Source organism: Nanorana parkeri, unplaced genomic scaffold (assembly GCF_000935625.1).
Source record: "Nanorana parkeri isolate BGI_ZX_2015 unplaced genomic scaffold, ASM93562v1 scaffold586, whole genome shotgun sequence".
Taxonomy (NCBI): Eukaryota; Metazoa; Chordata; class Amphibia; order Anura; family Dicroglossidae; genus Nanorana; species Nanorana parkeri.
Window position 1 is genome coordinate 110,272 of NW_017306854.1, and position 25,444 is coordinate 135,715.

The window sequence follows — 25,444 nt, forward strand, 5'->3', positions numbered from 1 at the left end:
TGGTGTGGTGTGGGGGGGGGGGGGGGGCTGTTAATGCTGGATGTTGGGAGGAATGTAGTGTTAGTGGAGGGTTCATGTTGGATGTAGTGAGGGATGAACTATGAGCGGGGGTGAGGCAGCCTGAAAGGGAAGTGCTGCGACCAGGGGTGAGGTGGCTGGGGAGGGATGTGCTGTTAGTGGGGGGGTTGAGCCTGTGTTTCTATTGGCCATGAAGACCTCTGACATGAGACTTACCATTCCCACACTTTATGCAAAGCCCTGACCAACATGGCTTCCAGCAGGCAGATACAGGGAGGACTTCCCTTGTGGTGTTCTGCACTTGTCATGTGACATGTCACGTGATACAATAAGGGAAGCCAGGAAAAGAAGGCTTTCCTATAGCTACCCGCATAAAAAATGCACTTTATAATTGTTATAAAGTGACCAGAAACACACAGCCTAGGCCAGAAACACTGTGCACGTGGCTTTACTTGACACCACTTTCCTTTCATAACTAAAGAATTTACTTTCTGCTCAGACCATAAATGTTGCCAGTTTGTCTTCATCAGTCTCTCCCCCATCAGCCAGCAACAGTTGTTAAATTCTAATAAGTGTCAAAATAACACAAATTGTTTCCAGTATTTTACCCTCTTTCCTGAATGCCATGACTATGAAGTCTGGTACTGCCCTTACGTAGTCTATGCACTTATGTGGTGTCTAAATAAAGATTTTTCCTCCCACTCCTCACCACAGAAGTTTGGGGGGTAACCTAGAAGCAAAGAATTTCTGTGACATCACAGGTGGGTGGCATTCTGTAATCTGTCATTATGGAAGAAAGCCAAGTAAAAGGGAAGCAACTATGTGCTTCTCAGAAAAATATAACAAACCCCTAAGTAGGCTAGACATCTTCCTAAATTAAATACAACCAAACCAAAAACAATATGGAGCATAGGCTTCATTCAAGGCTACAAGAGGGCAATGTATGTAGATAGATATCAGTGAGGATGTGGAATGGACAAACGCTCACCTGAGTGACAAGGACCTGAATGTCATGTTCGAAAGAGCTAAGAATTCGCTGCAGTGAGCCAGCAGAGAGGCGAGCCTCCTGTGCCTTCACCTCTGGGATCCTCTGCTTTTTCTCTTCCACCTGGGACAGAACCTCTTTGCAGTCATTAAAGAACTTCTGTAATTCATGAGAAGCAGACAGCATCTGCGCTCTTGTCTCCATCAGCTCCAGCAAGTCCGCCCAGGCCTCATTCACGCCGTCTTTCCACTCTGCTATGGTAGCTGCATCTGAGTGGCCATAGTCAATGAGTTCATCCACCATCTGATTCACAGCAGAGATGCGTTCCTGTCCTATGCTCCCCGTCTCACTAACAAACTCTGTGAACTTCTCCTGAAGAAGCTAAAAGAGAGGAATAGAAGTTATGTAAGGGGGATGGCGATATAAGAAATCATATTTCAATGTTGTGAACTTCATAAAATAGAGAAGTTTATCTTGGTGGAGATGGCTCAATTACCATATTTGTCTAGTGTTAGACAGTAGGCATGCAGTGTTTGGTTTGGACTGAATGAAAACTGACACAACAATAAAATGAACAAATCCATGGTGTGTGCCCTGAGCTATTCAGCTAAGTACACTTTTTCCCACACTTTCCTTCAAGCGCACTTGGCTGGCATAATGAATATGCACCCAGTGCCCCTTTTTGAAGGCCAGGTGTACCAGACTGGCTCTTGTTCTGCTAGAAGAGATAAGCAGGTACTATGCACATTCAGAATGGACAATATGATGGTTTTTGGACACTTATATTTATCATTATTCATTTGAAATGCTAAAGACCTAAATGGCACTGTCTCTACTTGGTGGGAATAAGGGGAGTATGTCCCTCTGAGTCACTCGGCTGGCTGATTCAGCTATGTTTGTGCACCCTGAGATCCTGCTGTTCAGATTTGTACAGCACAGCATTAAGCCAGCTATCTGCAACCCTTGGGAAATATTACATATTGATTTGTAACATTTTATAGTGTACATAAATAATGAGCATATAGAAAAAAACACTATCAGGGTTATTCACAGAAGGGTGAAGAGTTTGGAGAAGGCAGGAGAATTGAACAATCTAGGACAACATCGCTGATTTGGAAAACTTCCCCAATTCAGCTCACTTTCCAGTTCAGCTATCTTGTCCTACATTGTTCCCTTCTGCTGCCTTCTCCAAACTCTTCACCCTTTTGTGAATTCCCCTTTAAAGGGGTGCCAGGAATGTCTTCTTTCACATTACACTGGAAAACATTGTAGGTTCATTGTAAGTTCTTCATTCCTCACATTTCCTTTATGGCAACCCACAGGCAGCATGTGGGTTTTGAAAATGGCACTTTGGGGCTGCCTGCATTGAAGTAACAAGGCACAAGGTTACGCAATAGTTACTTTTTATTTTCTAATGACAAAAGATACACTTAATAAGACACAAGGCCTAGAAGCCTAAAGTCCAGATGACCTGTCTACTTCAATAATCCACAAGATTTGGGGTGGCATCACATCCTCTTTAACATAGTTAGGATCCTAACTCATTGGGACACATGTGGTGTAAACTCATAAAAGCATTATAGAATACACAGCTTTCTAGTAGTACTTACAGTCACATGTTCAAAATCCTGGCCCAGCTCTGGAGACCCGGCCACCACCTCCTTCTCTGCAATCCACTGCTCCAGCTCATCCACCTCGCGGCTCAGCTGAAAGAGCCAATATTGCTGTTCCAGTCGCCCCTTCCGCTCCTCCACCAGGTCCTTCAGAGACACGTAGAGCCGATCAATCTGAGACTGACGCCTACTTATCTGCTCACTATGCAAGGACAGTAGTCAGCGCATTAGTCAGGAACACCATGCAGGGAACACTTGCACATATAATACTCTAAGCATCAGCTACATAATCTTGTCATCTACAACAGCATCATCCACCAGAACATCTAAGGGCATGATGCGACATCAGGGGAAAGAAAGCATCTATAGGATTATATATTGCAGCTTATCTGTCCTTAGATGTGGTGGCTGTATTCAGTTTTTTAGGCTTTTTTCACTTTATTTTTACCTGACGATCCTGCCAGTAACACACTTCCTTTCCAAGGGTGACAACACTCGCTCACCCTATTGTATCAGGATAACAGTAACAGGACTACTGAAATCTCCTCTTCTCTCTAACACTCACTCCCCATACTATACCCATGTAGAAGCAGCATTGTTACCCTTGGACAGGACTTATCTTCAATATGGGGGAGAAGTGTTTTATAGTCCACAGAGATAGTTAGGAACAATGCTATCTGATAACAGTACAGCACAGGCAGAAAGCACAGGAAGTTATCCGCTTCCAACATTTCTAGCAGGTTCAACACATGTTTTCTTTAAACTTATCAAGAGATATAACAAACACTTTTAATGGTATATTTAACAAACCAAGCGTGATTCGTTTTAAGAGAAGTTTATCGTTACCGTTCACTTTAAAGCCTTGGTTCTCTCACTGGGTCACCGTGTGCCTTCCACTATGCTGGGTGAGAGGCTCCTCCTGTCAGTTCTCTTGCCAAGCAGCCATTCAAAATATGCTGCCCGGTGCTGAGTGTCTGCTTGAGGTGGGATGGGGCTAAGGCTGTGAGGGCGCTCCACCCATACATACAAAACCCCTTACGTGTATTGTAGAAGTGCCTGGACACGAGTGATGTCACATTCTGGCTCCCGTCACCTCTACAGGACACTCAAGGGAGCTGTAGAAGCATTCCACATATGGATGGAGCTCAATCATAGCACAGTAGCCCACACTGGACTGCAGGCTGAGGATCAACTCCAGCTCTTGTAAGCTATGGAGATTGGGTGGATCTTTTGAATGGCATCCCAAACGCACCTCCCACCAGCAGTTCGATCGCCTGCACCAGTACACGTGGTACCGCAATGCTGTGCGTTTCATTGCAGTGCGACTTGGGTCGCGACTTAATGACCAAGGACAAATGTGGGTCCTGAGGTTACACAGGTTGAGAACAACTGATTTAAAGTGTATGCAAAGGTGAAACTGTTTTAGTTTTGGATAGAGTGTGCAAGTGTTAGATCCCCTGTCAAGTTTTTCAAAACCAAGTACTGTCATTGTCCCCATTGGGAAGATTTGCCCTTCTATTTCCCCCGGTGGCCAATGTCCGCAAGAAAAGGGATGAGAAAGCCAAAATTTCAGAGCTGACATCAGAGCAAGTGATGTGGGTAAATCATCTAACAGGGACAAATTGTCTGGTGACAACTGTCTAAGATGGGAATCTGGGGAGATTTCCTCTCAATGCCTGCTGAATCTCTAGGACAGGAAGTGAAGGTAAATTTCCCCAGCAGGACACAGACGGCAAAAAAAAAACCCTTCCCTTTTCTAATAAAGAAAAGTTTTGGCTATACATACACTTTAAGAATTTATTCCCATGGGCCTTTTACAGGCGCTCTATGTGTTAGTTACATTGGATTACATAAGGGTCGAGAGTAGCTGGACAGATAGAGCATAACGTTGTATTTATAACATGCAGATCCTTTGCACTCAGGGAGGATCAGAGGAGGAATACCGTAATAGGTGCATTTGGTTTATTTTGGTGTCAGTCAGATCCTGCTGCACGTATGGAAGCTACACTTGACCACAGAGCTCAGTGCAACGAATAGCACACAGGATGTCTGATATTAACCAGTTGACATCCGCGGTGTTAATTCCCCTTCCCATCCAGGCCATTTTTCAGTATTCAGCGCTGCGGTACTTTGACTGACATTTATTCCGTCATGCAGCGCTGTACTGAAATGAATTTTATACCCTTTTTTGGGGACAGATAGAGCTTTCTTTTGGTGGTATTTATTCACCACTGGGGGTTTTATTTTTTTACTATATTAAGGAAAAATTACCGAATTTTTTTTTTAAAAAAACAGTTTCCCCTATATTAAATGATAAAACATTTATTATTACCCAATTTTTTGGTAAAATATAAAAGATGGGGTCACGTCGGGTAAAAAGACACTAAACATGTCAAGCCTTGAACGAGCACATATAGGCGATCGGCGGGCTATGGACCGCTGATCGCCTATATTTGAAACACCCGGTAACGGTGTTTAATCGTCGGGTCTTTTCTGCCCGTGCGTGCCCGCTAGGGGGCGCGCGCGAGCAGAAAAAAATTGCCGTCTGGAGACGGCAACCCGCAGATGCTGCAGTGCCGTCCGTCCGTTTTTTTACTACGGGCGGACGGCAAGAGGTTAAAGGACTGCGGTGCTGAAAGAAATATGTCGGCTGCCATTGTCAGCCTCTCCTTATAAAAATCCTAGTTTCCTAATTGTCATGCTGACCTTCTGGCTTTACTACTTCCCGAGCCACTGACCCACAAAAAGTATGTCCATCCAGAATTATGACCCCGACTCTGCTGTCTGCATATTAACTGTTTGGGTTTATTGACTACATCTGCATGTCTACACTTCTGAGTCAATTCTGGATACCCATCAAAGGAGGCCTTACCAAAGCCAGTGAGCTTGTTTGATATTTTCTTTGTGTTTGATCATTAGCGCAATTACTGAAATAACAGAACCTCTGAAATAGTTCTTCCAGGAGTGCATATCATCCCGGGCCATTCTCAGAGGCCAGAGAATGTTGAATCCAGACAACTAGCATTTTCAGAAGGTCAGTTATGGCAGGTTAAACATATTTCCCAATACAGGTTTTCCTTAAAGCATGGACTTTCTAGGGGTATGTTTTGTCTGTTTTCTATAATAAAGCTCAACTCAAGGTTTAAAAAAAAATATATACTTACACTGGTCCAGCTTGACACAATGTAAGTATATATATATATATATATATCTGCAGCTACTACAGTATATTACAGTGTCATCTGGGTCCAGGAACAGCCGCTGTGCTGATCAGCTTCCTCTGTACTGTTAAAACAGAGCAGGTTGTTTGCTCAGAATGGCACTCATTCCGAGGACACCTAGAGGATTGCCATAACGTCACTGCCCCTCGTCCATTCATAGAACGCCTAGTATGAAGTAATTTTGTGTAAAATAACCATTAAGACATACATCAAGTATTGTCACAGGCTCACCTGTCAGGGTGCCCTAGGTCTAGGAGGTTACGACACTGCCGAGACAGCTGAGCAATGGTTTCCTCATAGTTCTCAATGGTCTGTTCCACCATAAGGTGCTTTTTCAATAGCTGCAGCGTGCTCTGCTCATCCTGTAATAGAAAAGTTATTATTGCAGGTGCCAGTATGTAAAGACAACCTCAACTGGGTAGTAGTAGACCACACTGGGTAAGCTGAAGATTCACAATAATCTTTTGTTGCACAAGACAAGTGTCAAAGTTCCATATATGCATAAAGATTTCCGTTGTGTGTGAATATGGTTTTGCCTTGCAGCACAGGGGTCCTTGGTTTCATTCCTTCAAATGCATTTTTATATCTGCCTGGAATTCACCTCAGTAAACCCCTTTCTGTATGGCTATACCATTTTACATTATGCTTGCTGTACTCGATAAGCAGCGGAACTAAAATCAGAATATAACTCTCCGTCTGTAAAAAAGCCAAAACTTTTTTGTTAACTTAAGTCGGGAAAAGTCCAATGTTCTGTCAGGTTCTATTTATTGCTCTGTGTACCTACTGGGGAGATTTGCCCTTTCTATTTGCTCTAGTGACCACTGCCCCAAAACTGGAAATGTAACCTCACTTTGTAGATATTTCTTCCCACTTCCTGTTGTGTCTACAAAACAGAAATGAAGGGAAATCTGCCCAATAGGACACAGATGGCAAAAAAACTAACTGGAATTCTAACCCTTCCCTACTCTATCAACAAAAAAAAGGCTTTAGCTAAATATTATCATTCTTCCCCCTTTGTCATAATGTTTCATTATCCTGTGTCTCTTTGGACCAACACATTTTCCAAATATTCGGATTAACATGGGGAATTAGTATTAAAGTGAAGCCCACAAATAGACAGAAAAAAAATGTCTGCTCCCAATAAGAAAACCCAGTACTACATGAAGTACTGCCTGTTCACCTGTAGTCTGTCACTCTCAGAGAATCCATATACATCTATATGAGACAGAGAGGGTGGTATGTCTCATCCATATACATCTATATGAGACAGAGAGGGTGGTATGTCTCATCCATATACATCTATATGAGACAGAGAGGGTGGTATGTCTCATATATGGATCTACAAGACAGACAGAGAGGGTGGTATGTCTCATCCATATGGATCTGTGAGACAGAGAGGGGGGTATATCTCATCCATATGGATCTACAAGACAGAGAGTGGGGTATATCTCATCCATATGGATCTACAAGACAGAGAGGGTGGTATGTCTCATCCATATGGATCTGTGAGACAGAGAGGGGGGTATATCTCATCCATATGGATCTACAAGACAGAGAGGGGGGTATATTTCATCCATATGGATCTACAAGACAGAGAGGGGGGTATATCTCATCCATATGGATCTACAAGACAGAGAGGGGGGTATGTCTCATCCATATGGATCTACAAGACAGAGAGGGGGGTATGTCTCATCCATATGGATCTACAAGACAGAGAGGGGGTTATGTCTCATCCATATGGATCTACAAGACAAAGAGGGGGGTATGTCTCATCGATATGGATCTACAAGACAGAGAGGGGGGTATATCTCATACATATGGATCTACAAGACAGAGAGGGGGGGTATGTCTCATCCATATGGATCTTTGAGACAGAGAAGGGGGTAAGCCTCTATGCAGATTTGACTGTCAAAATTGAATTTTTAGCCCTGGACATAATAAAAAATAAAGCAAATATATACAAAATACTCTAAACTCCCTTTAATCAGAATATTATATCATAATATTTATAAATGTGTAACGTTATGATATACTCAAAATTAATCATATCTACATTAGCATGTGTAATGCACTTTTTTAATTACAAAAGTGAACTGACACTATAAAGCCCAAGTTCAGCCAAAACTCTTTGTTTTGTGCACAGCAGGGAGAGGTTAGTGTCCTTTGTCAGGTTTTTATTGCTGTGTCCATATAGGGGAGATTTGTTCTCACTTCTTGTAAGGACAGGAAGTGATGGGAAACTTCTCCAACGGGAACAAAGTAAAGGTAAAAAAAAAAAAAACATTTTAAATGAGGAAGGGCTAGAACTTCCAACATTGTCTTATTGCTACCCGTGTCCATGTTCTGGTGACAACTGAACCTCCCATTTGTGTCACAGGGACAGAAAGTGAGGGAAAAGCTCTACAATGGGGGGTGCAGAAATGTTTTCTGTTCCCAACTTTTATCAAAACTTGTAAACAAAACTTAGCTAGAGATAGGTAACAGATCCAAAATTTGCAATAGTTTTGGAAATGAAATTTCTGGGGTTTATATTTGTATGACGAATAATCTCTCACCTTTCCCTTATCATCATTCATCATGAGAAGTTCCTGCTCGCTCAGCCATGTCTCCACTTCACCCACATCAAAGTAATATTGCTGCACCTGGTAGTTGATGTCTAACAGCTGTTGCCGCCTTTCAGTTTCCTCCCGCATCATGTTCCACATCTCTCGCAGGCTCTCATACCCTATCCGGACCCCTTCTGCCTCTGGACTGCGGATACTGGCAATGGCTGATGCTCTCTCCAAGATGTCGTCCACTCGAGGTTTATGTACCTGGATCTCTCGTCGTAGGTTCTTAACAGAGAGGACACAAGACCACTTATTAGAACACAGTCAGGTTTGTAAGCCTCTACTGGTGGTTCCAGAGCAATAGTGTATATTATATGGCAGGATGGACATCAGAAAATCCCGTCAGATGAAATTCCCATCTGGTTTTGGCTGTACTGTTGGTTAATTTTGCTGTCTGCTAGAGGTTTTAGTACTTCCATGCTCTACCCAAAACTTAAAGAGAAGCATACATACACTTTAACACATTCCAAATATATTAATACATTTTAACATTTACCATATCACCTAGGCAAAAAAGGCGCTAGGTCTAAGAGGGAGTTGGAATAGCTATTTTAATGCTTGTCAATTTGTGACATTTTGACTTACTTTTAGATGCAATGGATAAGTGTAGCTCTAATACAGCGGCATCGGCCTCCATAGTGGAGTAATGAAGTGACATGAATGACAACCTGGGTTGACACTTTATTCATGTCGATGTGCTGGAATGATCTTTGTGTGATGAAAGCCACGGTTGTAACCAAATTAGATACAATGATCAGAAAGAACTGGAGGATTTTTGTTTAAGCTATTTCACTCCTCGTTTTCCTGGTGGTGGCACCCCCCAGAGATTGCTCTGATTTCCAGGGGGGAGCTGCACAATGCTGTCGAGGGACATGGAGACTTGACCGGTAACCATGTCTGCTGAAATCAAGGAAGACCTACAGAGAAACCAACAATCCAAACGTAAATGGTTGGATTGCGCTAATGTTCTCTGCTCATGGATGTTATCATTATTTCTATTTGATATGTTTTAATGTAAAAGTTTAAATACCTCAAATATTTTCAGAAAGCTGATGTAGACCTAATATGTGATCTTTTACTAAGCCCTAAAGAAGGAGACATTGGAAGATTTTTTTCTTGGTTTTAGTGTTCCTACACCACAATCTATTCAGCGTATTGAAGAAAACTAAAAAACAAGGCAATAAAAATGTGAAATTAATAATTTAAAAAAACATTTCAAACTGAAAATACACAGTAGCTTTTCTTTAATCTCTAGGACACCATTCTCAGCTTTTTATCAGTGACTGCCAGCTAAAGAAATGCTAAATCGCAAGGTTACAATATCATTTACCTTATACTGCTTAACTGCTACAGTTTAAGTGTAGTAACCTGCACCGCTCTGATTTCAGCTGAATGGATTGTGATTTCTTGCTATGGGTTACTGCACTTATGAGCTCCATTGAATAAGACCAAATGTCCTATGAAGGACTACTCAGTTCTAAATCTACGGACAAGAGGCATTCAAAAGGTGCAGAACTGTGATACAGTTTTACTTTAACCTGCAACATAACAATGGTACAAAAGCATTTTGCAATTGAATTCTGTACACAGCATGAAGTCACCTGGTTTTTCTTGATGAGTTGCTGAACAGTTTGCAAGTTGCTTCCGTGGTCTTTAGAAGTAGCAAGAGGCAGCCTTTCCTGTACCCAGGTCTGTCATGGAGCAAAAACGGACAACATGAAGAATAACACAATGTAGATGCAGCCATAATACACGGACTGATCAAGACAAAACCCAACAAGCTGACATTTTCTAAGAGAAATTCTGTAGCAGACACTGGCAATCTTTCAGCTGCTGTAGAACTATGCATTGCAAATTGCCCTGTAAGCAGCTGCCCACCCGGGCATGTCAAGATATGTGCACATCTTCAAAAATAAAAGACACTCTTATGTAAAGAATTAAAAAAAGAAAGAAAGAAAAATGTCTCTCGAGTTGGCATACCTATTCTAGCTTAATTAAACTAGTTTGCTTTAATTGCACCCTTATAGCGCTCCCACAAAAATAATAATTTTTAAGGAATCCTTAGCCAGCAATTTAGGTTTGATTAAGTAGCCCAAAGACACAATTCACTCTGATCAGACTGTGATACAGACTCTTGCCTCCTTGATCATTTTATGGGGTTACATCAAAAGGAGTGCTGTGGGCCACTATAACAGGGTTTGTTATTAAAATCATTTTAATTGGAAGACCCACAAAAGTCACTCATTAATTATTCTGAATATTTGTAGACTGCGAAGCTCCGAAGCTCCGGCAGCTCACTCGCTGCCATTCTCCCCTATTCACATATTCTATTCACCGTTCGGGCAGCCGCTCGGCTATTCTGCTTGGTACCTCCGTGGTACCGAGCAGAATAGCAAATAGTACAAAAAAAGTACAAACAAATATTCTTAAAAATGTAAATAAATATTAAATGTAAAAAAATTAAGATTTTCTTAAAAAGAAAAAAAAATTGGGCGGAGTTAGCTGAGGCAGCTAGCTCCACCCAACTATTTTGTATTGGCAGGCACCTGCTTGAGTCTTCTATCAAGTCCCGGCCAATGAATTACAACTGGGCGGAGCCAGCCGTGATGTCAGGGCCGGCTCTGCCCAGTTGTTATTGTTTAATGACAGATTAGCGTTCCCAGGTCATTTGGGAACGCTGATCTGTCATTACAACTGGGTGGAGCCAGCCGTGAGATCATGGCTGGCTCCGCCCAGCTGTCATTTGCGAGGCGTTCGCCCCGCTTCTGCTGTCCCTTCGGCTCTGTCGAGCCGAAGCATATGCCTTCGGCTCGGCCGAGCCGCTTGGCCGACTTCGGGAGCTGTACGGGCTATAGTGAATATGCCCGTACAGCAGCTCTTTGGTTCGCCCTAACCGAAGGGCTCCCCCAACCGAAGCTAGCCGAAGGATCAACAGAAACTACGGCTGATCCTTCGGCTAGCTTTGTGAATAACCTCCTCAGTAAAACATTGTGCTCAGATCTATAGTACAATGAAAAAAAAATGACCGAAGCATCCACCCACAGATTCTACTTCCCATAGTTTATCACTATGGGGATTATGAACAAAAAATGTCAGAAAAGAAAATAACATCTTATTTTGCCATAAGTGACCAATCAGCATATTTCCTTCCATTCTTCCTTGCTGCAGAAGAAACATGGCTGCTAGAGCCAAGAGAAATAGTTTATTAAGCACTTTGATAAATAAGGTCTTAAGAACTCACAATTTCATCTTCCAGGTCCCGGGTGACTTGATGGACCTCTTTTGAGGCCAAAAGAATCCGTCTTCTCTCCTTCAGGGGTTCAATCAGCCGCACAATCCTGGTTCCGACTTCATTCTGTTTCTGATCCACTGCCTCTTGGCTGGCTACATCCAATGGCAGAGATGCAATCTGTGCTTGCAGCACACCCACTTCCTTGTACCATTCCTCCATCTGAGACTCCATTGTCTGCAGAGAGAGTGCAAAGTGTGAGCCAAGAATCGTGGAGAATTGTCTAGGTCAGAGGCACACGTACGTCATCGCACATAACTTGTCTGTTATATAGATATCACTACCCTCTACTTTTTCCAGCTACATGCATTTAACTAAACTCTATACAGCCATGTATATGAGCATAGAGCAAAATCTGAAAATACCTTCTAGTTGCTTTAGATCCCAGCAAGATCACATCTTAACATGCCCATACACAGGCAGATCAATTCTTGATCTTCTCTGCTAATAAATGGCAATTCTGTGGGCTGCCACTCACTTAAGTCTCCAGTAAATTACTGTCCTATGCACAATATGGTCCCTATTCCAGGCATTCGTGTGTCCCATTTGGTCATCATCTTTGATGATTTAATCCACAACAGAGTAGGAAAGCTCTTGGGGAAATTGAATCTGCAGGTATAGGAAGATAATCTTTAGATATCAAAGATTTGCTGCTTCATTTGGCCACCCAGGCTAAAATTTGGTGTCGTGGTGCTAGAGTACACAACCAATGCTCTCCTATGTAATATTACAACTAGAAAACGATATTATATTAGGCTAGTTTCACACCTAGGCGATCCAGATGCTGAGCTGTTTTTGCGCGGTTGTCGCGTGTTTTCGTTTGCGTGACTGTTCATTGAAATCCGTGCAGTTGTCGCATGGTTTTCAATGCATAGATATGTCTATGGGACCCAAACCGCACGGCAACCGCCCGAAAATAGCTCCTGCACCTTTCTGCGTGACAGGCAATTTCATCCGTGCAACAAACCGCAAAGGTGTAAACAGCTTCCATCTACTTCAATGCGGGTCTGTGTTTTGCCGCGATAAATTGCCTAGGTGTGCACCGGCCCTTTGCATAACCTTGACTGTCCAGTGGTTTAGATACTGCACATCCCTGCATGCTTTGCTAACAAGTACATGCAGCTGTGACTTGTGGTACCTAATATCTCAAGGGCCATGAGCTGACCTGTTTAAGATCAAAGTTCAATAGATCGGGAAGTGAGCGAACACATAGCGTCGCTCGCTCACTTCTCGATCCTGTCCCTGCAGAGAGCCGTGACTGTCACTAACGGCTCCCTGCAGGGATTCCCCCCCTCCCCGCTCCTCCAGCGCTGACTGGCGGAACGGACGGGGGAGGGGGCGGGTACAGTTGGCTCTGCCTCTAGATAGGCAGAGCCAGCTGTCACTCACGCAGCTGGGTGGATCCAGACAGTAATGTCAGGATCCGTCCCGGCTGCAGCGGCTCAGTATACTGAGCTTTAGGTGACGGGAGGACGCTAGTTTGTATCCTCCTGTTACCCTTAGGAGAACTATGGGGAAAAGCCCTGACCCCATAGTTCTCCTTTAAGCCTTTGAGCATAATGGGCCTGTTCTAGTAAGCACCACACTGCATAATACAGCTGCCCTGGAGCCGTCATACATTACGTTTGTATGAGGTTTCCACTTAGGGCTAGGTACACACAGACAACACTTGTCCTGTCTATAACAAGTCACATTTAAAAAAAAAGACATTTGAGAGATGGAGACCAAATGTAGAATAAGAGCACAGATGCACAGAGAACTGTTATCTATAAAGCTAGCCATACATTGAAATATTTTTTGGGATGGGGAATCTGTTTTTTTAGGAGGCATCCCCCCTCCCTGGCAGGTTATTGTATTCTAAGAGGCGGGTATGCCGCTGTCAGAAAACCTGAACAGTGACTGCGGCGGATTGCAGACACTGTTTGGCCAAGATTTATTTAATTGAAAACTCAATTTGTTGAACAGGGAGTCCCAGGGAGGCCACACACTGTCCCTAGGAGGCCATACCCTGCAGATTCCAGCGGAGTCAGCAGGAATCTGGTCAGTCGGATTTCGAGCAGTATTGAATTTAGGCAAAACAGACTGAAAAGAAGCAGCACAGAAAACTCTATGAGGGTTTCTTTATTCGAGGGAATGGTGTTTCAGTTTATGTCAATGTAACTTAGTCCACATAAGGGGCAGATCACTTTTTTATCTATTATGTCCAGTACTAAAAATCCAGTTTTATTTTTTCAGAAATACTGCATTTGTATTTTTTATATTTACAGCCTGCTGTCGGCCGGGGACAAGCTCTACAAGAGAAATTGTTTCTGGTGGTTGCTGTAAAAACAGAGCTCTGCTAAAAACAGAGCTCAGTGACTCAGAGGAAGACCAGAGATGAGAGCGTATTAGACAGTCAGCTCATAGCAAGTATACAGGCAGTGCTGGACTCTTCAATTGGAAAGGCAAGAAAGCTTTGTAAACTGACAGTCATGGATGCACCTGCAATAAATGTTTATTTCTAAAATAAAAAAAAAAGATTTAATACAAATAAATATATAAAATCTGTTTATGAACTTCTAAACTTAAAAGAAGGGCAAACAATGTATAGTTTTGCTTTGAAGGAGGGATAGTAAAGCAAAAATGTCGACATTTCAAAAAAGAAATGTATACGTTTTAGGGTACATGTATTTTCAGATACACCCTCAAACCTGTAGAGGAAGACGTATCCCACTTCACTAGGCAGGTCTATGGATGTGAGCAGCTAAGCTGCCTTGATAAGAAGTACAGCCCAGTACACAGAACAGGGTGCAGACTGACCCCCCGCTGAACATAAAACAAACAAGTTAGAGGACTGCACAGTAAGGCAGAAGGAGGAATCCAGAAACCAGACAAGGAGGACAAGAAAAAGGATGGAAATGGAAGATGACAGTTAAAAACAAATACACTACTGTACCAGGGACCAGGCAATGGGCTGATCACCAAACTGCACTGTGATGTTGGGATGAACACTGCGTCATGCTGCTGTAAAGGGAGAATGTTTATGAATGACAATGTAAGGTGAATTCTTGAAAGCAAAACAAATTCCCAGGACCAACATACAAGGTGACCTATGAAAAACTGGAGCAAAGAAACACAGACACAAAATAATATTTGAAGCAAAAGTACAGAGTACTAACCCTGAATCAGGTCACCGCAGACTGCACAAATGCTGACTGAAGAAAATTCCAATGCTGGTGACTTTATTAATTCAGACAACATGAACAGAGACAGCCCGTCTGGGACCTCCTCCAATGCGTTTCACCCACGAAGCAGGGCCTAATCATAGATTAAGATACCAACAGGGGCTCTGTGTTCATGATGTCTGGATGAATAGTTACCTGCATCTGAATATTCTTGGGAGTCCAGCAGGTCTTTTTTGGATTCGTGCAATATTTAAAAGGAACCCTGAAAAATAAAAATAAAATGTGAGCGCTTATAGACAAAATACTCACCTTTACAGGCAGCAAGTCAAATCAGCATCCCCCCTTTCCCAAGACATACCAGTGCCACTGCTGACATTGCAGGAATGTCAGATAGCATGTCCCCCGCTACATGCACTGACTCTTCCAATTGGCTGCTATGACAGTACATAACATAGTGGTGACCCAGTGGCCTGCATAAGGAACCACAGCACGTGGTGGGGGACATTCTATCCTAAAAATTTGGAAGTGGTGCATAGCACTAGCGCATTGGTATAAGGCTGAGTATAACGCTTCTTTAACAGGCTGCTCACATTTTATTTTTTGTTTAACAAGGCAACAGGGTCACTTTAATAAAATCTAAATACACAGCAGAAGTACATATATTTGTACTGTTAACAGTTAATATGTGAAAGTATTTGTAACTCTGTACAGCCAATCTTGTGATTTACACAATTCTACCACCCTGCACAGGCAAGCGACACACATAGTTCCTGATAAAGCAATTAATCCTTCTGGTTCTGCTTCCTATATCTCCTCTCAGTTTCCAGCCTCCACACTGGACAGTGAATCAGCATCATCACTTCTGTCCAGTCAGCAAGAACCTGCAGACATGTATATACTGTATATATCACAAGAATAGCTGACCACAATGAAAAATCCTTAGAATGTAAAACGGTAAACATATATGTATTTCACCTGTACATATTATGCACTGCTTGAACAAAACGTTTATTTTTTTCTTTTGGTCCAGTTTTCATGTTCAGTGTGGAAGAATCCATTTTGTGGGTTTAACCAGAATTCAAGATGGAGAAACATGTACATATAAATAAGAAATGTGTACAGATGAAGAACTGAATATGAACACATAAGTATCTGTATGTGTAACCGTCTCCATTGTATATACGACGCAAGCAAAACCTACATATGCAGCAGACATCAGGCCGCAGCTGGTAATTTATTTCACCTCCGAGGCCTAGGCGGTAACAGGGATTAGATGTCGCCAGCACACCAACACTGTACGATCATATAGAAAATAAACATTGTGGGACCACGCAGGGACCGTTCCTCAGTCCTGAGATGTTGCTTTTCTATGTGATCATATAAGGATAAAGAGCATTTCACTTTGAAACAAGCTTGTTGGTGTGCTGGTGACATATCTTATCCATGTGATACACCATGGGGGGAATTTATCAAAACTGGAGCAGACAAAATCTGCTGCAGTTGTGCATGGCAACCAATCAGCTTCTCTCTTCAGTTTGTTCGGTTAAGATTTGAAAATGAAAGAGAGAAGCTAATTGGTTGCCTTGCACAGCTGCTCCAGTTTTTCTCTGCTCCAGTTTTGATAAATTCCCTTCCATGACCATTCGGGAATGGTTGCAGCACCCTCTTAACCACATGGTTGATTTTAGTATGGTGTGCGAGAGGAATATGTTCCATGTCTCTTAGAAGTAACAGGACGGAGACAGCAGCTGCACTGACATTGCTGACTTTCCATTTTGTAAATGTTAGTTGCCTGGCTATCACGCTGCCACTTTGCTTCAGTACTTCACCAGCCCAACCCAACTAAGCAGAAAAGAACTTGTGACTTTACTTTAAGTCACTGACCTAAAACAAGCATTAGTAATGTATCAGGAAAGTCAACGTAATCAAGCCAGTGTGTCAGCAAACCTGCCTGGCAGCTAGCATTTTCAGGAGGTCAGCAATGAACGCCATCAATTATTTTAGGGAAAAGTTTACCATGAAGTGAAACCATGTTGTCAGTACATACTTAACTCTGCTGCTGCCAACTCTGCTAAACACTGCTCCAGTGAAGAGAAAGCTCCATGTGAAACAGAGGCTTACAGGAGTGCCTATCTCCCGTATCCCCTGCAGTTCTCACTGGTTCCTCCGGATGACCCTCAAGCTACTACTGTGTCCTGCAGTAACAAAAGGGTTAGTGGAAGGAACCAGTGAGCACTGTGGGGGACACAGGAGATCAACACTCCCAGAGTTGTTGATCTCAGAAGAACACCTGGTGATTCTTCATCACTGGAGCAGCATTTACCAGCATGGGTAGCAGAAGTAACAAAGCACTGATACAACATAGATTCTTTTATTTGCCAATTTTACTGCGCTGGTGAGCCAGAGATGAAGGTGACTATGAGATCTCACCATCCAAGAAATGTTTAGGCCGCATTATCTGGGCACAGTCGAAGCTTTTCCTTCAGACTCAGCACACTGCTCCAAATGTGTACAGTTAAAAAAAACAACAATCTTTTGTCACTGAATGAACCAAAGATCGATCCCAATGATGCTGGACAATCCCTTTGGCTTACCGTGTGTTTGAGATTAGTTGCAACTTGCTACTCAGTTGATAGTTATGCGGAGCTAAGCAACAGACTTGTTATAATCTCTCCCACCTCAGCAGCACATACAGTGGTACCTCGGTTTACGCACTTAATTCGTTTCTGGTCGCGAACCGAATCAATCGGTGATCAGACCGCGATCTCGTCTAGAGGAAGCCACGACAATGTGTTAGAGCGGGGGAAGATGGCTGCGGTTGTGTTTGTCACCCAATGTGGAGTTCGTGAATGGAAGCAAAAGTTTGCAGAACTTCCTGTCCGCGAACCGAATTGTTCGCAAACAGAAGCGTTCGTGAACCAAGGTATTACTGTACTCACCTTTTCTTTGCTCCCCTGCTGCTCCATCTCATATTACCTCCGCAGTGATCTTTCTTCCTAGGCTGTATCTTTTGAAACACGAAGCAAGGGAAGTGATGCATGCATGCATGTACCAGGGGTCTTTGTTTCTGTGCTTTAACTTTTTTAAGTAAAAATATTTGAATTACTGCATCCCATCTCATATGAATAGCCTGTGCTTGTCCCTTTCAGCCACTAGACCAGGTAGCTGGTACGTGATCTGGAGCACAAACAGAAGACTGGTAGGTATGCAGAGGATGCCATGGTTCATGTAACAGTCTTCTTTATTCTTCTGGCTCTGTGGCGTGTTTGTGAGTGATGACAACTAAGTAGCATAGTCTTCAGGTATCCAGAGGAGCTTGTTTGCACATTTAGGACGTGGACAAACATCACCTGGTGCAAACATGTTTTTAATACAGTCTGTTTGATCATACTTACAGCATGGTTATGGAAATGTATATTCCACTTTACATGGGATCTGGAGACTATTGTTAATGTTACCATTATAATTGTTTAAAGAAGAAAAGAAAACCATGTAAACAGTTTCTAATATCAAGGACCTCTATGAAGCCCTTTATTGCTTCCTCTCTTACGTCACAGTTCTCTAGCAACATGTAAGAGGCTGGGCACAATAATGGGCAATGAAGAGCTAACAGCAGCATCTATGCCAAGTTAGATGCGATTACAACTGGAATCGCGCGGGTCACTTTAAATTCTATAAACATAAAAATATACAGGAGAGAAAAATAAGAGGAGACAGTCATTACGATGAGCTTATACTTAAAGTGTACCGTATAAGGTCATATTCACTGCATATATTCCACTAAAATGTAATGCAAAAAGTGAAAACTTTTTGGGGGGATTTTATGGATGGGGTGAGGAAGGGTTTGAAGTTGAACCTACTTTGCATGTTTTATACCACTCTGCGTCCCAGAAATAGGGCTTTCCCTTTACTTCCTGTCTATATGATGGGTTTTAGAACAAGGAGTCAGGGAAAAACCTCCCCACTTTTTATGAGCCCTAAGTCTGGCAAAGTGGTAAAGTGATTTCAATAGCTACAACTCTGAGGTCATGTATATAACCTATAAGGCTGTCAGACTAACAAAGAGGAGACGACTCACCTCAAGCTTCTTCATATGTGTGTTGACTGTGGAAAGGTCTGGTAAAGGTTGCAATGGTTGAAGTTGCTCTTCTATCTTGAAGAGTCTCTTTCCCAGGTCTGAATAGTTTTGTACTACCAGGTCAGCTTTACTGGACTGGAAGAGCTGCTGTGCTTTGGCCTGAGTGGTGGACTCAAGCTCCACCCAACACTGACGGATCTCCTCAATCTTTTTCTTTACCACCCCGGCTAGCTCTGGCTTCTCCTGGATCAACTGTTGACCTTCCTGCAGAAGACAGACAGAAAAAAAAAATCTCAAATCCCAAGTTCACAGTGATTTGTTTTTATCTAGTACCAGAAATGTCTTATCAACCAAGACTGTCTAGGTAAAGCTGGGTATACACTGGTATAATGTTGTTCAATTTTGTCCGGTAGTTAATGGGGGTCAAATCGACAATCGTAGTGATGAAAACCATGGCAGGAGCAGGATGGAACATTTTTCTTGAACTAACGAAATTCTAAGTGAATGTGGTTTTCGTTCAGGAAACTCCATTCATTCCTAAATCAAATGTTAAACCAAATGGCATTTGGTTAAGTCTCGGATCCTGTAATCGAATGTTCTGATGAGATTTTCTGATGAACATTCATAGGAAATTCTAACTGTGTATACCCAGCTTATGGCTTCTCAACCTCAAATGATACAAAAGGCTAAGCTCAGTAGACATAACAGATCTACTGCAAACCATTTAAAACTAATTCCAAAAGTGCTTTGTTGACTTCCATTGTAAAAATAATAACTTCAACTAAAATATTGACTTTATTTTATAGAAGTGTCAGAAAGTATTTTTGAAGAATGCATTTTAGAAAACATTTTAAAACTGCAAAAATTAGGCAAGAAAGTATATGGACTTTATAAACTATAGGAGTGTTTTGGACAACCTTCAGCTAAAATAGTCAAGGGCTGCCACATTTTGTTACGGTGCTGCATGCTACCTATAAAAAAATCAATTTGACGTGCCTGGTCTAGGTAATGTTACCTTCCCCTCAGAAACATATCAGTTTGTGCTTATGTAATAGGTGAAGAAACAGAGCAGGTGTGAAATTAAGGTCTCCCTCAGGGGGTGCCAATGACCTCCGCCAATGTGACATTTGCTTTGGAAGAATTCTTACCAGTGCTAACTACATTTTTCTCGATCAAACCAAATTCTATCTGTGAATGTCGTTTTCATTCGGAAAACTCTATTCATTCCAAAGTCAAATGTTAGATAGAAATGAAAATCAACTGACATTTTGAATGACAGTTGCCATGCCTCTGTTGATATTCAGATACAATGAACTTTTGCACGATATTCTAATTATTCGAGTTTCACCTGTATATCGAACACTCCAACAGGGTTTTTGGTACGAATGTTCATGTGAAAATCTCCCCGTGTATACTGTACTTCAGTTAGCAGTGAGGCAGATTGTGTCAGGCCAGCTACTCATGCCGTCTCCACGCAGCGTGCGAGTCGTTGACAGATTCGCATTTTTGCCCAGCGCAGGGATTTGAATCTTATTTCCCTCCGTTCTGCCCATATTTGATCTTGTTATTTTTCTTCAGAGAAAGGGGGCGAAATAATCGGATTGAATGCAAATTGGTGTCTGGCTGCAGAAGCTGAGATAAGCAGCTCCCTGAAATGCCTGGAAGCCTGTAATGTGTCACACGCGTGAGACACATCTGAATTCATGATATCTGGGTCATGCCGCTAGTTCTGTACAGTGAGACAGTAATTACAGACATTTGTAAGAACGTGGCGTTAAGCAGTTCATTGATCAGGACACCTTGGGAACTGTGTGACCAGCTGTGTCCACGTGCTTGTCCCAGAGGTCTCCTCGGCCAATTCAACCTAGCTGGTACACAAGAATGCCAAAATGTAAACCTTTTCAGTGCAGCAATTCATATATTCACAGTGATATTTGAAAGGGCAGCTCCAGGGAGCAGCTATATACAGTATATATATACACTGAGTGGCCAGATTATTATGAGCACCTGACGTTTGTAGGCAAATTAGCTATAATTAGCTATAATTTCGCGCTGAAGTTGCTAGAGGGCCAGTCCATTATAAATAGGGAAGCAGGTTGTTTACTGCGACAGTAGAAGTGATTTTTTTCTGAAGATATGGGTAAACAACGCGATTTAACAGCCTTTGAACGTGGGATGATTGTTGGCGCTCCGAGCCATGGAGCGAGTATCAGCAAAACAGCAGAATTCGTTAAATGTTCAAGAGCAGCTGTTGTTAAAGTGTTTAAAGACTGGACTGTCAGCCGAAAATCTGGGTCTGAACGTGCGAATTGTGGCCGTCAGTGACTAGTCAATGTTAGGGCAGAACGGAGAGTGGCAAGACTGGTACAAGACAACAGAAGGGCAACAGTGCAGTGTCAGATTCCTCGCATCACCTTTCAACATCTCGTGGAGTCACGAGGCGGCCCAACTAAGTCATCTCGTGGAGTCATCTCGTGGCCCAACGAAGTACTGATGTACTGGTGGTCATAATAATCTGGTCACTCAGTGTATATGCACCTGGAACACATATACAGAGACTTTCACTTGCCAAAAGATTTGTAAAGTAAGGGTCATGTCACAGCAGCTATTATGTTGCAGCTGCAGAATCTCTCTTATTAACATTATTTGTTCAGTAAACATGAACTGCAGTCATTGGAAGGTCTTTGTCACAATGTGTCACGGCACTTTTTCGCTCACTGACCTTCTGAAGTGAGTGAATGCAGATACTGAATTGCGGCATTGGATGCACACCGGTGGTAAGTAGCTGCATGCACGTTGCTGTATTTTATTTTTACATGACTTCCAGTACCCAGACAACCTCAGCGGTACGACAGAGAGGTCACTAGCTCCTCTAGTAAGTGGACAGGATCATGTGAATATACGGTAACTTCTTTTTTTTTATCACCTACTTAACAACGAGCACATAATGCTTGCAGGCAGTGGGTAGACCCCACTGCAAGGGTTACAAACACTTTTGCCCGGAATTCTACTTTAATTGAATTGGATTTAATCTTCCTTGAGAAAAGGTGGTTAAGGTGGGAGATGATTACTTTGTATAAAGGTATAAAATATGGTCCATATGGTAAACTTGGTACAAAGTTGTTTATGTTAAGGTCATTGTAAACGAGTTGTTTATGTTAAGGTCATTGCAAACAACGCGGGGGCATACTTTGCACATTGAGGAAAAGAGGTTTAACCTCCACATATGGAAAGGATTATTTACACCCAGAAAATATGTAAAAGTCTTCCCAGGGGCTAGTTCTAGCCAGCTCTGTAGACTGCTTTAAAAAAACAATCTGGGTAGGTTTTTAAATGCACAAAATATAAAAACTGGCTCCTCAATTTTAAAAAGATGTGTAACACTGTAGATCCCTGGTACCCAACACGCAGCCTGACAGTGCTCCATGTGCAACCAGTGGTGTCTTGGCCAACCACCTGGAGCATTGGCAGGGCCTGAAGCATCGGGCACCAGGAGTCACAAAGAGGTGGCTGGCAGATGTCATGGCCACGTCCCAGCATCGCCAGCTGCTTCCTGCACAGCCCTGGTCACACGGGCTGTCAGGAGATCATGTGACTCTGAGGGGCTAGGACTGAGGCCGTCATTCTCCTGTAGAAGAGAGAGCTGAAGAATGGAAAGGAAACTGGATGTAAGTGATGTAAGTTAATTTAAGTTTGTTTTAAATAAATAAATCTTCGTTCATTGAATTTAAGGAAATGTTACTGAATTTGAGAAAAAAATGAACAGGAAAGAAGGCAAGAAAACTACCAATGGCCTGTTCACACTGCACTGCACCAGAAAGCACACATGTCAGTGTGATAGGGCACATGGTGGTGCGCTGTGTTAGGCAACTCTTTCTAAGTGAATGGGCTGCAATGCACCTCAATGTACAAAAACGTTCTGCTAGGAGGTTCCTTGCAGTACAGCACAACACAATGCACATGGCGTGTTGCATTGTGGTGTGCTGTACTGCAAGGAACTTCCTAGCAGGTGCATTGTTTAGGTGTGTTGGGGTGTCTCCACTGTGCACTGTAAGGCATGCGTTATTACGTGTGTGTTACTCCAACACGTATGTTATTGGACATGTGGGGGGCCGCACTTGAGGTCCTTTATATGTACTAAGCAGATAACCAGTGCGGTGAATTGCAGATTCAGGGATTATACAATTGCCTTGGGGGATAAGAAAGGATTTTTTTCCCTGTAAGAGAAAATGAGATCATGCTTCAAAAGGGTTTTCTTGCTCTGTATCACCATTCCGTTCAGTCTTCAGAGGATGCAGCTTCTTATTATATTTATGTTTCTGCTTGCTGCCTCATAAAAGATTTGTCTGAGAACTTTCATAAAACCAATCTGGCTATTAGAAATATTGTCCTCAGCAGATACTATTGTATATGGTCCTTGTATATTGTATACAGTCACTAGCAGGTCCTTTTGTATATGGTCCTTGTTTATATACAGTCACTAGCAGATCCTTTTGTATATGGTCCTTGTATATAGTCACTAGCAGATACTTTTGTATATGGTCCTTGTATATTGTATATAGTCACTAGCAGATACTTTTGTATATGGTCCTTGTATATTGTATATAGTCACCAGCAGATACTTTTGTATATTGTCCTTGTATATTGTATATAGTCACCAGCAGATACTTTTGTATATTGTCCTTGTATATTGTATATAGTCACCAGCAGATACTTTTGTATATAGTCCTTGTATATTGTATATAGTCACAAGCAGATACTTTTGTATATGGCCCTTGTATATTGTATATAGTCACTAGCAGATCCTTTTGTATATGGTCCTTGTATATTGTATATAGTCACTAGCAGATACTTTTGTATATGGTCCTTGTTTGTATACAGTCACTAACAGATACTTTTGTATATGGTCCTTGTATAATGTATACAGTCACTAGCAGATCCTTTTGTATATGGCCCTTATATATGGTATATAGTCACTAGCAGATCCTTTTGTATATGGTCCTTGTATATTGTATATAGGCACTAGCAGATCCTTTTGTATATGGTCCTTGTATATTGTATATAGTCACTAGCAGATACGTTTGTATATGGTCCTTGTATATTGTATATAGTCACTAGCAGATCCTTTTGTATATGGTCCTTGTATATAGGTCACTAGCAGATCCTTTTGAATATGGTCCTTGTATATTGTATATAGTCACTAGCAGATACTTTTGAATATGGTCCTTGTATATTGTATATAGTCACTAGCAGATACTTTTTTGTCTGAGGTCCTTTATTAAAATTACTTCCCAGATGAAAAAGTCAGTGAAGATCAAAATAAAAGGCACTTATTTTGTTTTGTGCCAATCTACTGGTAACACTCTGGTCATTAAATAGTCTCTAAATATTAGAAACCTTAGCTTACAGATAACTAAGTTTAAGTCCTTGTAATGTACGCATGTATGTTACATTGTCCAGATACTTTATCCATCTTTATTTGTCTATTTCTAGGCCATATCCCCTGTGATCTCTTGTGGTGCAATATGTACATCAGCTCCACCACCTTCATATGTATACACAGAGCAGAAGGAGGCATGTATTAGGATTGCTATCTCTTGTAATGGGCCTATGTGTTCCGTCCTCTTTTATAATAATAATGTAACATTGTGGTAGTTCTAAGGACTTGTGTTAGGCTTTAGATGGATCATGTGTCCCCGTGGTACCGTAGGATTCTAGACCTAAAACAAAGCTGCCTTCATATCTGTCCTACAAAAGAATTAAATGTTGAGTGGGGATGAGGCGCTGGACCATGAACTTACTCTAGTCATAAGGAGCAATATTTGGGCCTGATGGCTCGGTTCTGGCAGCTCTTCACAATGTGAACAAAGACTAAAAAAGAGCGCCAGGTAATTTTCTCAAGAGTCCACAAAAAAACCTTTTATTGGCTTCACAAATGGCAACAAGAAAATATGCACAGCCAACATGTTTCAGGGGTCAGGAATCCCCCTCCATTAGGGGCTAAGCAATGGACACTGATATACTCTAAACTTACAGAAATGGATTAAAACCTGTCCGTTCCTGCTGTTAAGCACACCTAGGCCTAATGGGCAGCTCTAGCCTAGGATCCCAGGGACTTCACAGGCACACACGGATTATTTCAAAGACTATAGCTGGCTATACCTTAACCCCTTCATGACTGAGGCCCTTTTTTCAATTTTTGCACCCATGTTATATTCCACATTTTAGGCCTGAAAATGATGTAAAACCCCCCAACATTATATATTTTCTGAATGCCAAGACCCTATAGAATAAAATGGTGGTAGTTGAAAATTTTTATGTTGCGCAATATTAGCGCAACTCCTTATTAAACCCCAAAATTTAGTGACAAATTTAATTAAATGCCCCAAAACACAACAAATTACCCATTTTTTAAATGAAATATAAAAGATGAGGTTACAACGAGTAAAACGATACCCAACATGCCC

At 42.0% G+C, this 25,444-nt stretch overlaps 1 protein-coding gene across 1 annotated transcript in view; it reads right to left on the reverse strand.

Annotated features, from left to right (window-relative positions):
- SPTBN4 (spectrin beta, non-erythrocytic 4) overlaps positions 1–25,444 on the reverse strand; it is a 124,811-nt gene that overhangs the window by 27,478 nt on the left and 71,889 nt on the right. The window contains exons 21-27 of the mRNA XM_018562600.1: positions 18,978–19,241; positions 11,688–11,912; positions 10,048–10,137; positions 8,393–8,671; positions 6,069–6,199; positions 2,614–2,818; positions 1,007–1,384 (exon numbers count right to left, since the gene is read on the reverse strand). Of these exons, the coding sequence (XP_018418102.1) occupies positions 1,007–1,384; positions 2,614–2,818; positions 6,069–6,199; positions 8,393–8,671; positions 10,048–10,137; positions 11,688–11,912; positions 18,978–19,241 (1,572 nt within the window). The remainder of the gene's footprint in view (positions 1–1,006; positions 1,385–2,613; positions 2,819–6,068; positions 6,200–8,392; positions 8,672–10,047; positions 10,138–11,687; positions 11,913–18,977; positions 19,242–25,444) is intronic.